Source organism: Poecilia mexicana, unplaced genomic scaffold, assembly GCF_051168715.1.
Source record: "Poecilia mexicana isolate PSO_F unplaced genomic scaffold, ASM5116871v1 scaffold_13, whole genome shotgun sequence".
Classification (NCBI taxonomy): Eukaryota; Metazoa; Chordata; class Actinopteri; order Cyprinodontiformes; family Poeciliidae; genus Poecilia; species Poecilia mexicana.
This window is the reverse complement of record NW_028263382.1, coordinates 5,488,175-5,505,258: the sequence shown is the minus strand read 5'-3', so window position 1 is coordinate 5,505,258 and position 17,084 is coordinate 5,488,175. Positions and strand designations below refer to the sequence as shown.

The window sequence follows — 17,084 nt, the reverse complement described above, 5'->3', positions numbered from 1 at the left end:
AATAATTTGTTTTTTACATTTTCACAAAAATCCATAAAAAAAACTTTTAAAAAATCTTTGTTTTGTTTCAATGAAGATAAACTTTATTATAATATACAGAAAATAAGACTAAAACTAGAGGCACAAGAGCTGAACCCTGTGGATCTCCATTTTCAATAGATTGTATGGAAAAATGTTCCCGAACCTGCAGAAGCAGCTTTCAAACTTGAAATCTAGAAATCTGGATCCATATGGGTTTCTGGTACTAAATCCATGTTTTATTACCGAGTCTTTCACAGAGCAACAAAGACAAGATGAAAAATGTTCTCCAGAAAACTCATGATAACAAATGTTAGGATTGTTTAGGAACATAAGGTTTGAAAACTTTTCATACATGCAGTACATGGTGGATGTTAAACCTATGACATCTGTTGATTGGTTTAAAAGCAGACACGTGACCTGGTTCCTGATTGGTTTAGGACAGACACGTGACCTGGTTCCTGATTGGTTTAGGACAGACACGTGACCTGGTTCCTGATTGGTTTAGGACAGACATGTGACCTGGTTCCTGCTCTCAGTCGGATGTTTTGGTTTGCTGTAGTTTCCTCTCACTGCCGCCAGGGGGCAGCAGTGAGAGCAGGAGCTCCTGAAGATTTTCTGTCCATTTTATCTCTTATTTTCACATTTTTCTTCTTTTATATATATTTTTGTATTGGAAGCAGTCACGATGAATAAAAACAGAAGAAGATCCCGTTTCAGCTCCAGCAGAACCTGGATGTCGTTCAGCTTCAGGATGACTTTTAGTTTCTTTATTTTCTGTTTTTAGTCAGAAAATCATCTTCCTCTCTGCCTGCTTCTACACTTCCTGTTTGCATTTTCTTTTCTTCCTGTTTTTCAGTCATTTTCTCTCCTGCATGATTCATTTCCATGTTCTCTTTTTTAACTTTCTGCTCCTTTCTTTTTATTTATTTTGTCATAATTTCCTTTTTTGTTTAGTCTTTTCTGTTTCTCTGCTTTTCTTCCCTTTCGTTTCCTTATTATCTCATCCCTTCATTTCTTCTCCTCCGTTCTTCAGCGGTTGTTTTTTATTTTTTACACCATCGGTTCATTTCCAGTTTTTTCCTTCGCTGTTGGTTTTCAGTCTTATTTTTATTTTCTGTTCTTTTTCTGCTGTCACAGAAACTCAGGATTTAATGTTTGGTTGATTTTGTTTCTGTTTTTATGACACTTCTTGGCAGTAAATCTAATAATACATGAAAGTCTGTTTATTCGTACCTAAACGTTGTTAACACAACCACCGGCTGACTTGTGGTTTAAGACTGGAGCTGGTGTCCCACAGCAGTGTGTGACCAGGATTATTATTTCTAATAAGCAAAGAAATAATTAATTTTCCCCATTTTCCCTCTGCTTTTAATGTTTTTATTCATTTATTCATTTTTCCAGCTTCCATCCTAAAGCTTCTTACTTCCTGGTTCAGTCTCTGATTCTGCTTCCTGTTTTGTCCTGATTCAGTCGTTTTTCCCTCCAGCTTCCTATCGTCTCAGCACCTGTCCTCCACCTGCTCTCCGCCTCTCTCCGTCCTGCTGCGTTTATGGCTGAGCCCGTTGCCGTGCCAACGGGAAACCATCCATCATCCTAACATGCTGAAAGTACAAAACGCTCAGAGAAAAGCCTGACGCTGTACAGAAACAGAAGCTTCTCCAGTTTATTTTCCTTCCTGTGATCCACATTTCCCAGTGAACCTCGTTAGCTCTGTAGCTACTTGAGACGTTTTTTGGACTTTAGCTGCTTTTTCACTTAATTTCACATCAACTGAACATTTACAGAGGAATTATTTGAGTATTTAAGCCTGCGAACTCTGACCTCCGAGTGATTCAGGTTACATTTCCACCAGCCCAGTTCAGTCGCTTTAACCGGACTCCGGTCCGTCTGTCTATACAGTCCGGTTCGGTTGGTGAGGTGTGAACGCTAATCGACCTCTGACCTCTGGTCTGGTCTGGTTTAAACTAATTTGAATAATTAACTGATTGATACCTAGGATCAATTAATGCAATGATTTTTCGTTTCTCAAGACGACATTTATTGTGAACATAAATAAACTGCTATGTTACAGTTGCTTCCCCACTAACTTGTCATGAATGCTAGGCTAGTTAGCCACCGATGTAAACAGTTTCCTGCAGCGGTAAGTTGTTTCTCTACCCCATTTAGCAGTCAGTATGTCAGATTGATTGACAGCACGAAGCCCCTCCCCTTGGCTCTGATTGGTTGTTTTTGGTGCATTCCTTCAGCCACAGCAGCTCCGGCTGGCAGTGGAGGAGATCGATCCTTTCACAGATTATCTGCTTCATGGTGACGGATTTAACAAACATGGAGAAAAGAACACTTTTTAAATATTTTTGATTAAAATATAAGTAGCGTACTGTCGCTTTAACAGGACTGTCGCCTTCCCAGGGCCCCAAGCAGCCTATGGCCAGCCCTGGTCACCCTGTCCTGAACTGGACTGGAGGAAAAGAAGCTGGTGAAAATTTTAAAGGATTTTTAGAAACTGGCTGTTTAACTGGTTTTATGAAAATGTCTGCGCATGCGCAGGACTGGGTATCACTGACCTCTAACCCCAAGGCTATCATGATTTAGTCACCCTAAAAACTCTTCCGGTGGTGACGTCACTCCTGTCTCGGGCTGCAGCAGTAAGGCGCGTGCAAATAGAGAGAGAGAGAAAGAGAGAAGGAGAGAGAGAGAAGGAGCGGCGCGCGGACTGGACCAGGTGAACGCACGAGCCCGGACGTCCGCAGGAGGGAGGACTGGAAGACGGAAAAAGGACAGGAGAAGAAGAAGGAGGAGGAAAAACACCGCGCCTTGTTCCTCCTCCTCATCCTCCTCTTCCTCCTCCGCAGCGGACTCGTTCCCCAGAACCGACGCCTGTTGGTCGGATCAGCTGACCGGGAAGGAAGCAGCAGCAGGCCGGAGGAAGACCGCCGGAGATGGAGAAAGAGAAGGAGAAGGCGGCAGGTAGGAGGGAGGAGGATGGATGGATGGATGGATGGATGGTGCTGCAGTATCCTGCTGCTCCATCCTGATTGCAGCTGCTGGGGCTGTTAGGTGTGGTTATTATGGGATGGGGTACAGACTGTTTGTTTTCAACCCAGAAACTGATGCAGCAGAACCTGCTGAGACAGAGAGTGGGAGAACTGGGAGGACTGGGAGAACTGGGAGAACTGGGAGGACTGGGAGAACTGGGAGGACTGGGAGGACTGTGTGCAGACAGGTGGCCGATGAGGCAGCAGGGACTGGTCCAGCCTCTGGCCTCATCTGGTGAAAATCTTGTGAGATGAACTCAGATTAAAATCTGCGCCAGTGAACGGGCAGCCATCGTTTTGTTTCCGTTTTAAACCTTAGAAACTTCGTTCAGGGCAAACAGACGGACGTCCTGCAGGATTTTCCCTCCAAATCTCCTGGTTTCTGGTTGGTTCTGAACTGCAGTGGTGAAAACAAACTCAGAATGATTATTATTCATATCGATTAATAATAATGATCATAAACAGCAGCTGTATGTCCATTATTCTTTCTAGATTAAATGACTTGTTTCTTGAAAAGCTTTTCCTTCAAAGTAACTTTCTTCAGGTTGAAGTGGAGCCTGTTGGTTGGGTCGATGATGGCTTCCTGCCTGCAGTCCCTCGTCTCTGAAACAGATTTGAAGCTATTTGCCTTTTCCACCTGAGAACAGTTTTTATTTAAATATGTTTAAAACTGTCGGACGTTTTAGCTGTTTTTCCAACAGAATCCAAACAGTTCTTTAGTGTTGGTTCCCAGAAATCCGTCCTCCAGGGGGCTTTGGGGACGGTGGGGACAGATTGGTGACGGGGTGTGAGGAGAAGATGAAAGCGTAGCAGCAGATGACGGACGGAGCGTGCTGACCGACCGCCGGGCCGACAGATGGTCGGAGACCGCCGTCCTGGGACCGGAAGCGGCCAAGCCAAACTCGAAACGTGGACGCAGTCAGGAACAGTTGTCATGACGTCCAGAGTCTGCGTGGCTCGTGTGTTGCTTCATGTTTCTGGTTCCGGGTCCGAATCAAGCAGGTTCTGAACTTTTAACTGAGATCACCCAGCTGGTTCATCTGCAGATGTGACGGGGCCTGAGCAGTCAGCCCTGAGGCGCTCCAGGGGAAACCGACTGCGGCCGGACAGAGGCGGACGTTTGGCGGCCATGTTGACTGAGACATTAAGTATCATTGAGTAGCTATTCTCAGACAGACAAAGGGCCTGCACAGTTTAATGCTGGGATAAAATCAATGCAGTCAAGCTAACGTGTCTCTAATATCATAATAAAGGGAAAAGTTGCTAATTAAGTCAAACTTAAAGTCATTTATGGAATATTTAATCTGAAAACCCATTCTTACTAAATCAAATTTAGATTCTACTGTAAAAGATCAGACATTTCGTCTGTGTAGACACTTTCATTAATATGCTAACATTGTGCTAATATGCTAAAAGAGAAGCTAATTTTTCCTTTGGTGTTTTTGCTAACTTTGAAAAGGGCACTTGGCTTCCCCTAAATTAACTTTTCCAGATTTCAACTCTTATTTACTTGGCTGTTTTGTAAAATTTGAGTTGAATAAAATTCAACTTCTGTGTTGAAGTTTTGGTTATGGACTGTAATAGTTTATATTCATGATTTAATTATTTCTCCTCTTTTTCCCCAATGATTTTACTTCAAACAAGAACAAAATAAAAGAGACACGAAAGAACAAGATATTAACACAAGTAGAAAATCTAAGGGTGTTGCAGATCTGCTAACGCTAAAGCGCTACACCAATGTTGTCTTTAGCGGAAGCTAACGTTACAATGCTTCACGTCACAATATTTATCAGAAGCTAATGCTAAAGCGCTATCTTCAGTTTAGCTGCAGTTGAAAGACTACAACCTCCCAGCACCAGGTTAACTTCATACGTTACATGTTCTAATGTTCATGACTGGTGCTTCATGGTTAGCGTAGCTAGCTCTTTAGCTCTTTAGCTGTGCAACATTTCTTGTCTGTTCTGCTCACTGTGACTCATTCTGATTGGCTGATTGGTATTTCAAAACACTGATATAAAGACCAGGAAATCTGCAGAGAGCAGAAATGAATCAAAGCAAAGCTCCTCTCTGTTTTCTGTTTGTTAGCATTTAAACGTTTCAGCGGTGACATAATTAACAGGGTTTCTTCGATGATCAGTAAATAGACCCAGTGGAGTCTTCTCCTTTGGGACGAGGAAGACTCCATTAAACCGTCTGCAGACATCAGAGCCGTGAAAAGCTGAAATCAGCTCTGAGTTCTGCAGTCTTTCAGGCTGAAACAGATTTTTATCCTTTTCCATCCAGAAGTCATCTGCAGCAGAACTCAGATATTCTCAGTTTTTAGACGCCCAGCAGGGTTTTTTATCGTCACAGATGTATTTTCAGCCACAAGGAGGCTATTTTTATCCTGTTTCCAGATAATTTTAGACGGTTTGATGGAAGCAGAGAGTTTATTCTGGGTGTATCCAGGCCCTGATTGGACCCGGCTCGGCCGTCCGGACTGCAGAGGAGAGGAGATTTAAAGCTGCCATGAGTCAGCTTGCTGCTGCTCACAGTGAATCTGCAGCTTTCAGCCGACCAGAACCAGAACGCTGCAGATTTGTTTGTGTTCATCAGAGAAACGCTGAATGTCTGAGGATTATTCCCACCTGCTGGATAATCCTCACATTCAGGCCCGAAACCTCAGAATAAGCTGTGTGACCAACAGGGGGCGGGGCCTAAAGGAGTGCGACTCCCAAAGGGGCGGGGTCTAAAGGAGCGCGACCCCCAAAGGGGCGGGGCATAAGAGGGCGGGGCCTAAAGGAGCGCGACCCCCCAAAGGGGCGGGGCCTAAGAGGGCGGGGCCTAAAGGAGCGCGACCCCCCAAAGGGGCGGGGCCTAAAGAGGGCGCTGCCGTCCCTCAGGGAATGCCAGTGTGTTTGTTTACGTCGGATCAGAGCGCGGTATCGACCCGCAGGTCGGTTTCATCGGACTCCAGGGAATTCTGTGATCCAGCAGAAACCTGAGACACAAACACCTGAGGCTTCCTGTCGGCGTGGCGCTGGCGGGCTGAACCCGGCCAGAACCATGGACTGGATCAGAACCAAAGTCTGGGTCAGAACCAAAGTCTGGATCAGTACCAGAGACTGGGTCAGAACCAAAGTCTGGGTCAGAACCATGGACTGGGTCAGAACCAGAGACTGGGTCAGAACCAAAGTCTGGGTCAGAACCAAAGACTGGGTCAGAACCAAAGTCTGGGTCAGTACCAGAGACTGGATCAGTACCAGAGACTGGGTCAGAAACAAAGTCTGGGTCAGAACCAAAGACTGGGTCAGAACCAAAGTCTGGGTCAGAACCATGGACTGGGTCAGAACCAGAGACTGGGTCAGAACCAAAGTCTGGGTCAGAACCAAAGACTGGGTCAGAACCAAAGTCTGGGTCAGAACCATGGACTGGGTCAGAACCAGAGACTGGGTCAGAACCAAAGTCTGGGTCAGAACCAAAGACTGGGTCAGAACCAAAGTCTGGGTCAGTACCAGAGACTGGATCAGTACCAGAGACTGGGTCAGAAACAAAGTCTGGGTCAGAACCATGGACTGGGTCAGAACCAGAGTCTGGGTCAGAACCAGAGACTGGGTCAGAACCAGAGACTGGGTCAGATTTGGACTCTGTGTCACAGAGAACACGCAGCAGAACCAGACGGATCCGAACCGGTCCGTCGTTTTCTGGAGCTGTAAAACATTGAGTTTCTTTCATGGTTAGAAGTCGTCGTTAATTTTACGTTGAAATGATGCTGGAGTCAACGTTTCACTGTAAAACTAAATGTTTTAACTTAATGGAAAAAACACAATCGTTTTTGCTGAAATTAACATGAAAACAAGCCATAAAATTAATGTAAAAATGTATAAATTACTGTTTTCACCTCACATCAAATCGACAGTTTGACATCACTATATGGATTTTTCCTGGCATATATTTACTGTTTATCACTGTCAAATATACAAATATTTTTTACAGTGCACCTTCACCGTAAAGTGGAAGGAGAAACTGAAAAGTGTGGCATGTTTTTGTTTATGTTCTGCTCTGTTGTTCATTCATATGCTGATGACAGGAGCAGGTTTCCTTTTGGCTCCTGCTCCTCCGCCAGCCGCCCCAGTGCATGCTCGTCCCATATCTGCAGCTTTACTCGTTTCTCCTGCTTCACATAAACATTTACTATTAATTAAGCTACAAGCCTTTGGAAATAAAACAAAAATATCAACTAATTCAAGCACAAATTTCAGTTCTGCCAGTTTTTGATTCTGTTATTGGGAGAATTCACACAAAATCAACAGATTATTTTGTGATGATGCAAATTTTCCACAAAAATGTTCAAAAACATTAATTATAATTGATGCTAACTCCGACCAATGTTTCTGCCTCAGCCGTGCATGATGTACAGTGGATGGATGGATAGATGGTGGATGGTAGATGGATGGATGGATGGTGGATGGATGGTAGATGGATGGATGGATGGATGGATAGATGGTGGATGGATGGTAGATGGATGGATGGATGGATGGATGGACAGATGGATGGATGGATGATGGATGGATGATGGATGGATGATGGATGGATGGATGGATGGATGGATGGATGATGGATGGATGGATGGACAGATGGACGGATGGATGATGGATGGATGGATGGATGGATGGATGGTAGATGGATGGATGGATGGTGGATGGTAGATGGATGGATGGATGGTGGATGGATGGTAGATGGATGGATGGATGGATGGATAGATGGATGGATGGATGATGGATGGATGATGGATGGATGATGGATGGATGATGGATGGATGGATGGATGGATGGATGATGGATGGATGGATGGACAGATGGACGGATGGATGATGGATGGATGGATGGATGGATGGATGGTAGATGGATGGATGGATGGTGGATGGATGGATGGATGGATGGATGGATGGTAGATGGATGGATGGTGGATGGATGGATGGATGGATGGATGGATGGATGATGGATGGATGGATGGATGGACAGATGGATGGATGGACAGATGGATGGATGGATGATGGCTGGATGGATGGACAGATGGATGATGGATGGATGATGGATGGATGGATGGATGGATGGATGGATGATGGATGGATGATGGATGGATGGATGGATGGATGGATGGATGGATGGATGATGGATGGATGGATGGATGGACAGATGGATGGATGGACAGATGGATGGATGGATGATGGCTGGATGGATGGACAGATGGACGGATGGATGATGGATGGATGATGGATGGATGGATGGACAGATGGATGGATGGATGATGGATGGATGGATGATGGATGGATTTCTGTCCTTCATTAATAAATGTACTTTCTACTCTGTTGGTTATGTTTAGTCTCTGGTCCAGTTTTAGTTCAGAACCGGTTCTGAATCGTCTTTATGGTTCTCTGAGGCAGGATCTTGTTGTCTGTCTCTCTGATGCTGAGCTGAATGTTTCTGGATCCCTGATGGATCCCTGATGGATCCCTAATGGATCCCTAATGGATCCCTGATGGATCCCTTATGGATCTTTGTACTGGAACAAGTCTTACTGGGTTGAGTTGATTGAAAGGCTGCACAGCCTTAATGTCCCGACCCAATCCGACCCAATCCCACTATACAGACGGCGCTTAGGAGCAGAGAACCCTCACATCCTGAGTTCAACTTTACAATCAGCATTTATTTCTTTTTATTTGCTAAAATCATTATTTACAAATTTAAGTGGAGCAAAAAAGTCAAAATCTTTTTAAAAAAATGTTCTAAGGTTGAGATCTGGGAACTTTCCATTTCTACTGAATGTTCTGGTCCATTCAGTCTGAACCAGTTCCTCCTCTTTCCTGTCAGTCTGGTCCAGTTCTCCAGTTCTGTACTTCGGTTCTTGGAGTTTGGATTCGGGATCCAGTTTGACCTTGCTGACCTCCTGCCTGTGTTCGGGTTCGTCACAGAAACAACGTCTGACTTCAGGGTTTGTCTTACTGAGAAATGTGTTTTTCTGTGGGTGTTTATTTTGCTCTCTGTTTTCAGTGCTGATCCACTGACTGCTGCACTGAATGGAGTAAAAGTTACACTGTCAAAAATGAACAGCAATAATTAGTGTTCTTTAACCTGCTATGGAAAAACATGGGGGTTCATATTTCAGTCATATTTTCACCATGTTATTCATTCAATTGTAAATTTCAGGTCCACACTAAACATTTAGTGAACAGCTGTGAGTTAAAGCTTAACTTTAACTCACAGTCCAACCAGCTCAAAGCTAAATATTTAGCTAATATACAAAATTACTAGCTAACTTTAAGTGTATTTTTCAAAATAAAAGCTGGGTTTTGTGAAGTGAGGTATGAACTCTGGTGAGTTGGTGCAGACCCCGTTGCTCTAGATCTATTGCTTGAGTTGCCTTGAAAAGACTCATCCAAAGTTTTAACTGAAAGGCAGTTTATAAAGATGTTTGGAAGACCCAGTTAACAAGCTAAATCTTAGCTAGCAAGACTTTGCTTGCTCACCTAATAATTAGTTTGAAGCCAAATATTTAGCTCCAGGTAAACGTTTAGTTTTTCAGCTAAATATTTAGATACTAATTAAATATTTATCTAACAAGATTTAACCTGCTAACTACTTAGTTTGAATCTAAATACTTAGCCCACTAGCTAAATATTTAGTTTGTAAACCAAATATTTAGCTTGTACCTAAATAGCTTACAAACTATTTAGCTTAGTTTGCAAGCTATACATTTAGTTTGAAACGGTGATACTTGTAAAGATGAATATCATATAAACCCCCTTCTGCTGTCTGATGTATTAGAAGGTTTTCTCCTGGTTCTGTTATGGCTGTTTGGTTGTTTTGCTTCTTTCAGTTGTTGGTTGTTTGGTTCTTTCAGTTGTTGGTAGTTTGGTTCTTTCAGTTGTTTGGTTGTTTGGTTCTTTCAGTTGTTGGTTGTTTGGTTCTTTCAGTTGTTTGGTTGTTTGGTTCTTTCAGTTGTTTGGTTGTTTGGTTCTTTCAGTTGTTGGTTGTTTGGTTCTTTCAGTTGTTGGTTGTTTGGTTCTTTGAGTTGTTGGTAGTTTGGTTCTTTCAGTTGTTGGTTGTTTGGTTCTTTCAGTTGTTTGGTTGTTTGGTTCTTTCAGTTGTTGGTTGTTTGGTTCTTTCAGTTGTTGGTTGTTTGGTTCTTTCAGTTGTTGGTTGTTTGGTTCTTTCAGTTGTTGGTAGTTTGGTTCTTTCAGTTGTTGGTTGTTTGGTTCTTTCAGTTGTTGGTTGTTTGGTTCTTTCAGTTGTTGGTAGTTTGGTTCTTTCAGTTGTTGGTTGTTTGGTTCTTTCAGTTGTTGGTAGTTTGGTTCTTTTAGTTGTTGGTTGTTTGGTTCTTTCAGTTGTTGGTAGTTTGGTTCTTTTAGTTGTTGGTTGTTTGGTTCTTTCAGTTGTTTGGTTGTTTGGTTCTTTCAGTTGTTGGTTGTTTGGTTCTTTCAGTTGTTTGGTTGTTTGGTTCTTTCAGTTGTTTGGTTGTTTGGTTCTTTCAGTTGTTGGTTGTTTGGTTCTTTCAGTTGTTGGTTGTTTGGTTCTTTGAGTTGTTGGTAGTTTGGTTCTTTCAGTTGTTGGTTGTTTGGTTCTTTCAGTTGTTGGTTGTTTGGTTCTTTCAGTTGTTTGGTTGTTTGGTTCTTTCAGTTGTTGGTTGTTTGGTTCTTTCAGTTGTTGGTAGTTTGGTTCTTTCAGTTGTTGGTTGTTTGGTTCTTTCAGTTGTTGGTTGTTTGGTTCTTTCAGTTGTTGGTAGTTTGGTTCTTTTAGTTGTTGGTTGTTTGGTTCTTTCAGTTGTTGGTAGTTTGGTTCTTTTAGTTGTTGGTTGTTTGGTTCTTTCAGTTGTTGGTTGTTTGGTTCTTTGAGTTGTTGGTAGTTTGGTTCTTTGAGTTGTTGGTTGTTTGGTTCTTTCAGTTGTTGGTTGTTTGGTTCTTTGAGTTGTTGGTAGTTTGGTTCTTTCAGTTGTTGGTTGTTTGGTTCTTTCAGTTGTTGGTTGTTTGGTTCTTTCAGTTGTTTGGTTGTTTGGTTCTTTCAGTTGTTGGTTGTTTGGTTCTTTCAGTTGTTGGTTGTTTGGTTCTTTCAGTTGTTGGTTGTTTGATTCTTTCAGTTGTTGGTTGTTTGATTCTTTCAGTTGTTGGTTGTTTGGTTCTTTGAGTTGTTGGTAGTTTGGTTCTTTCAGTTGTTGGTTGTTTGGTTCTTTCAGTTGTTGGTTGTTTAGTTCTTTCAGTTGTTGGTTGTTTGGTTCTTTCAGTTGTTTGGTTGTTTAGTTCTTTCAGTTGTTGGTTGTTTGGTTCTTTCAGTTGTTGGTTGTTTGGTTCTTTCAGTTGTTGGTTGTTTGGTTCTTTCAGTTGTTGGTTGTTTGGTTCTTTCAGTTGTTGGTTGTTTGATTCTTTCAGTTGTTGGTTGTTTGGTTCTTTCAGTTGTTGGTTGTTTGGTTCTTTCAGTTGTTGGTTGTTTGATTCTTTCAGTTGTTGGTTGTTTGGTTCTTTCAGTTGTTGGTTGTTTGGTTCTTTCAGTTGTTGGTTGTTTGATTCTTTCAGTTGTTGGTTGTTTGGTTCTTTCAGTTGGTTGGTACTGCAGGCATCACTGAGTTTTTGGGTTCTAAGGAGAAAGAAAATTGTCTACTGTTAGGAAATCCTCTTGGACTTCATCAGAACGGTTTCCAGATGCTTGTGTTCTATAAATATTCTGTTCTTGTCAGGATGGATCAGGGGACCAGAATCGCAGCAGCTTTAGAACGAACAGATGAACGTTTTCCTTCATTGTGACCTGAAGTTCTGCTGAGTCTTTGCTGCCCTCCCCTCCTCCAGCATGTGGGAGATAAAGAGCAGGAGGCGCTGAGCTCAGCAGGTCCAGGCTCCCTCCCTGCTGCCTCCATCACTGCCAGCTGCTGGCAGCTCTCCTCATTATGGAGTTAAGCTGTTAGAAGAAACCAACTCAGAGCTGACTGATGGAGGAGTTTATCGGTTTACCATCGATTCAAACCTCAGAGCTTCAGCGACAGTGAAGAGCTGACGGCGCCTTTTATCCCACAGATGTTTGTTCAGAGGAGCAGGTGCTTCACGGCAGCAGAGGAAAACTATTTATAGATTTACATCATCAGAGTAGTTATATTAAAGGGATAAAGCAGAAGTTTATCTCTGAATGTTAAAGGGTAAAGTCTTATTTTTCTTAATCAATTTAACAATAACTTCTGACAATGCAAATTTTCCCTTCCACTCAGTGGCGCAAAAAGTGGGTATGCAGCGCATAGGTGCGCAGCACCAGAGGGGGCGCCAAAACCCCGTCTGGAGGGGGCCGATTATGTTTTCCCATACACATCAGCGCGCCTTACGCTCCTTCACCTCACGCACATGATGAGGTAAATGTAGCGCGAGTTTCACACTTAACGTATCCTCACCTCGGGGGGGGGGTTCGATTTATGTTTTCACATCCACCTGAATAATGTGCAGTTGCACCACTGCTTCCACTGGTGGGTCTGTGCCTTACCAGAGGCCCAAAACTTTGAACATTTTTTAAGTACAAATCTGAAATATTAGGTTTGTACTGAAATGTTAAATTGTTTGAAATTTGTTCTGATAATTTTGCTGACGGAAAATCCTCTGAGAACATCAGTGTTAGCTTTTGAAGCTAACAGGCTAGCAAGCTAATACACAACAAGGCAGTTTGTAAGGATTCAATGTTTATTCTATAATTCTCAACATAAACAATTAAAATTCACAACTTAGGTTATTTAATTGACTTATAGCTATGTACCATCTTCACATTGCTTGATCCAGTTGCTAATAGTGGAGCTAATATTTTATTCTGTGCTTTAGCTAGCTTTGAAAACATTTAGCACACTTAGCTTCACCTAAATACATTTTCCAGATAAATTTTAAGCTCTAATCTTTATTAAACTGTTTTGTAGCTTTGCTGTTTTGTAAATCTTTCAGTTGAATAAAGTTGTTTAGCATTTAAACTTAATTTTAACAGTTAGTCCTATAATTGAAATTGTTTGGAGGTGTGAATATTAAATTTACCTTAAATAATTAAAAACGTTAACCATATAGTTCTGCATCACTTACAAACCTTAACTGCGAAAATAATGTTCAGATTTTTAGTTGGGAACAGTTTTCCACATCCTTCCAGAATATTCCTGTACACCAACAGACCCTCCTCATGATGTCCATCAGTCACACCAGAACCAGAAACGCTTCACCGTTTTAACAGAAAACTTGTCAGATCTTCTAAATCTCTCACTGAACGATGAAAACGAAGAATTTTCACATTTCAAACCAGCAGAAAACCTTCAGACAGACGAACCGCAGCAGAGTAAATAAAGCGTTCAGATTCATACAGAGAGGCTAATGTTCGCTAATCCCTCCTAATGCTTCAGATAGGGAATATTACCGACTGTCCTAATAGAGTCAGAGTCCATTAGTGAGAGGAACATCCATCCATAATGTTGCTTTTCTTCTGGGTGGAGACAATGGGCCTGACTCAGCAGTTTAGCTCGGTTAGCTTAGTTTGTCATATTAAAGTAAACATTCGTCTCTGTGAAGCACAAAGTGACTCTAAATAATGAAAACCTCTCCACGGTTCCAGCAGCAGCAGTCAGTCTGGACCGTTAGCGCAGAAACGGCCCAGAAACAACCGGGACGTGGCAGAACAGACTCGTTTCCCCAGATCCAGGCCGAGCCGACGCTTTCTCCCAGAGACAGACTTTATGAGGCCAGGAAGCGAACAGGACGCGTCTCTGGAGCGAATCCGCCGCTGCAGAGAAACTCATCAACACAAAGTGCTGACAGACTCTGGAAACGCTAAATTAGCTGCTGCGCTTTCATTTATTCCTCTGACAAACATCCTCGTCTACAGGAGAAAATACTTGGACTATATTTTTATTAACGCTAACCTTCCTGACGGGATTTAAATGATAATATGGAAAATCCTTCCTTCCTTCTTTGATTCCTTCCTTCCTTCCCTCTTTCCTCCCTCCCTCCCTAACTCATAAAGACTGTTAGATAACCGGCGAATCAGCCAATCATGTCGCAGTATTTCAATGCCTGTAGATGGATCAGCTGCAGACTGATGGAGCCTCAGCAGTCACCGGCTGGACGACACAGGGTGGCGTGGCCCTTTAAGAGCGTTGCCATGGAGACAGTGTGTGTCAGAGGCAGAGAGAGGCGGTCAGAGAGCGAGCGACGCTAACCTTAAAGAGACGGAGTCACAAGAGCTTCTCCATAATTCATGATCCGGTTCTGGGAATGATCAGAGCCTGGAGGGCGAGCCGCCGGTTACTGGACCGCTTCAGAACCAAACCGACTGACTGACTGACTGAATCACTGACTGACTGAATCACTGATTCACTTAACTGATTCACTGACTGAATCACTGATTCACTAACTGAATCACTGACTGACTGACTGAATCACTGATTCATTAACTGATTCACTGACTGAATCACTGACTGACTGAATCACTGATTCACTTAACTGATTCACTGACTGAATCACTGATTCATTAACTGATTCACTAACTGATTCACTAACTGAATCACTGACTGACTGAATCACTGATTCACTAACTGATTCACTAACTGACTGACTGAATCATTGATTCACTTAACTGATTCACTGACTGAATCACTGATTCACTAACTGAATCACTGACTGACTGAATCACTGATTCATTAACTGATTCACTAACTGACTGACTGAATCATTGATTCACTTAACTGATTCACTGACTGAATCACTGACTGACTGTCCATCCGTCTCCACCCTAAAAGTCCAGCTGAAAGCTCGTCAGGCTGATCCTAACCCAGATTGTTCCACTTCCTGTCTGCAGGTACTGACTTCCTGCTGAAAAATGAACTTAATGTAAACCCTCTGACCTTCTGCTGCGGCTCTGACCACAGTCCTCACTGTTGCTGTGGCAACTGGAAACACAGTCTTTGTTCTCCATCTGCTTTTTATGCTGTTGCCTGAACTTCCTGGTTCGGTTGGACTAATCCGGGTCCGGTTTGTTCATCTCAGGGTGTTGTCATGGAGACGACGAATCTCTCTGGCTCTGATGTGAGCTAGCATGTAGCGATTGGCAGTTTCACACTGCCAAGTAAAAATTTAGCTGCGCCAACCCTAAAGCACGAATCATAAACATTGGCTATGCTAATGCTAAAGCCCTAAACCAACATAGTATTTAGAGGAAGCTAAAGTGAAATAGCTACCAACAAGGTATTTACCAGCAGTTAATGCACTATACCAATGTGCTACTTAGCAGAAGCTAATGTTAAAAAGCTAATGCTAAAGCATTACCATCAAGGTAGTTATCAGAAACAAATTTTAAACAGCTAAATTCCACCATGTTTCAATAACACAACATTTGTGACAACAGAGTTCATGACCCTCAACAGGATCATGAGGGTCCTGGACCGTCTGCGTTTCAGGATCAGCTCTTTCACTCATGGTTTCAGTTTTGTTGTTGCTGATTTTGGCTAACTGACCAGTCAGAAAGCAGTTGGACATCAGCTTCTTGTAGAACTGCAGCAATGCATTCTGGGTACAGAAAAAACATCATTAGATGTTTTCTGCATTTCCTGTGAGATAGAACCGGTGTTTTTTCAAAATAATAGCATGTATGTAAACATGTAACTATGAAGAATTCTGAACAGTCAGTAACCAAAACTTCGACCCAGACGTTATTCAACTGACTGTTTGCAAACAGGAATTTAACTGGAAATTTTAACTAGCTAGCTAGCTAAAGCTAAAGAAAAACTACCTTCACAATTAGCAGAATGTGCCAACGACCCATCACAGTGTTTTAGTTACCAGGATTTTCTCCAGCTGATTGAAAGCTGCCCCTCCCACACCTAGTGCTGCACACTGCCAGTCAGCTGGCTGAAAGAAGCTTGCTGATCTGTTCTCTTGCTTCCAGGAGAGACACATCTAACTGTTTGGGAACGTTTACCGGTGGGGAGACTAAAGGAGGAGCCGGAGGGCGTTGCTATGGCGACAGTTTCCCTCCTGGACCGGGGCCTCCTCTGATAGGTGGAAGAGACAAAAGATAGAAATGAATTCAGCTTCACTTCTTTCAGCTAATTATTTCTCATTGAGTTTTTTGCGTTTAATTTGATACATTTATGAATATTTATAATTCTGCTCGTTTTACAAATAAACTTTCTGTTTATTTTTAAACAATGTTCTGGTTCTGCAGTGAAGAAGTTGAGAGAAAATCTGGAGAACTGTTGATCAGAACCAGCAGAAGCAGAAGCTTTCCCCGACGTGCCTCCTTTGGATGCAGCAGAGTGTCCTTCACTGCTGCTCCTCTTCCTCCCTGTCACGCCCTGATGCCGCTGCCGCCGTGCGCCCCCTGCTGGCCGCACCGAGAACTCACTGCAGGAGCAACATGAGGCTGCAGAGACACAAACAGCAGAACAAAGACAGCAGAGTGTTTGAGCAGCTGCTGCTCACCTGCAGCTGAGGAGGAGGAGGAGGATGAAGAGCCGGACGGAAAATGTTTTTCACGTGAGCCAAGCCGTCTCTGGTTTCATCCAGAACCTCGTTATCGGGTCAGGGTTCAGTAAATGATTCAGAGATGCTCCACATCTGGATGAACCTCACATTGACATAAAATGTAAAAATCTATACCATAAAATAGTTAATACATGAATACGTTCCTCCTGCGTTACACTCTATTTGTCACATTATTCAGAAATATGGCGAATCAAACAGATATTAGTTCCATATTATTAGTTCAGGGCTGCAACAAATAATTATTTTAATAACCAATTATTCTGACACATTCTGTAGATTTTTTATTTAACCTCAAATCTTTTCATGCAATCTTTGAAATACATTAATGATGCAAATAAACAAATAATTCAGTTCGTTTTTCAAGAAAATCATCGTTTGTTTTGCTTAAAATGCAACAGCAGCATTCCTTTAGTGAAGCTAAAACTAGTCGTCATAATTAGAAAATGTAAATATATAATGTTTGTATTTTAAACACTCCTCCTTTGTTATGCCCTGTTTCTCAAATT

At 42.5% G+C, this 17,084-nt stretch overlaps 1 protein-coding gene across 1 annotated transcript in view; it reads left to right on the top strand.

The window, feature by feature from the left end:
- Nucleotides 1-1,518: 1,518 nt before the first annotated feature.
- LOC106906866 (fibroblast growth factor 12-like) overlaps nt 1,519-17,084 on the top strand; it is a 47,913-nt gene continuing 32,347 nt past the window's right edge. Inside the window, exon 1 of the mRNA XM_088011527.1 lies at nt 1,519-2,988. Within this exon, the coding sequence (XP_087867653.1) occupies nt 2,961-2,988 (28 nt within the window). The 5' untranslated portion in view covers nt 1,519-2,960. The remainder of the gene's footprint in view (nt 2,989-17,084) is intronic.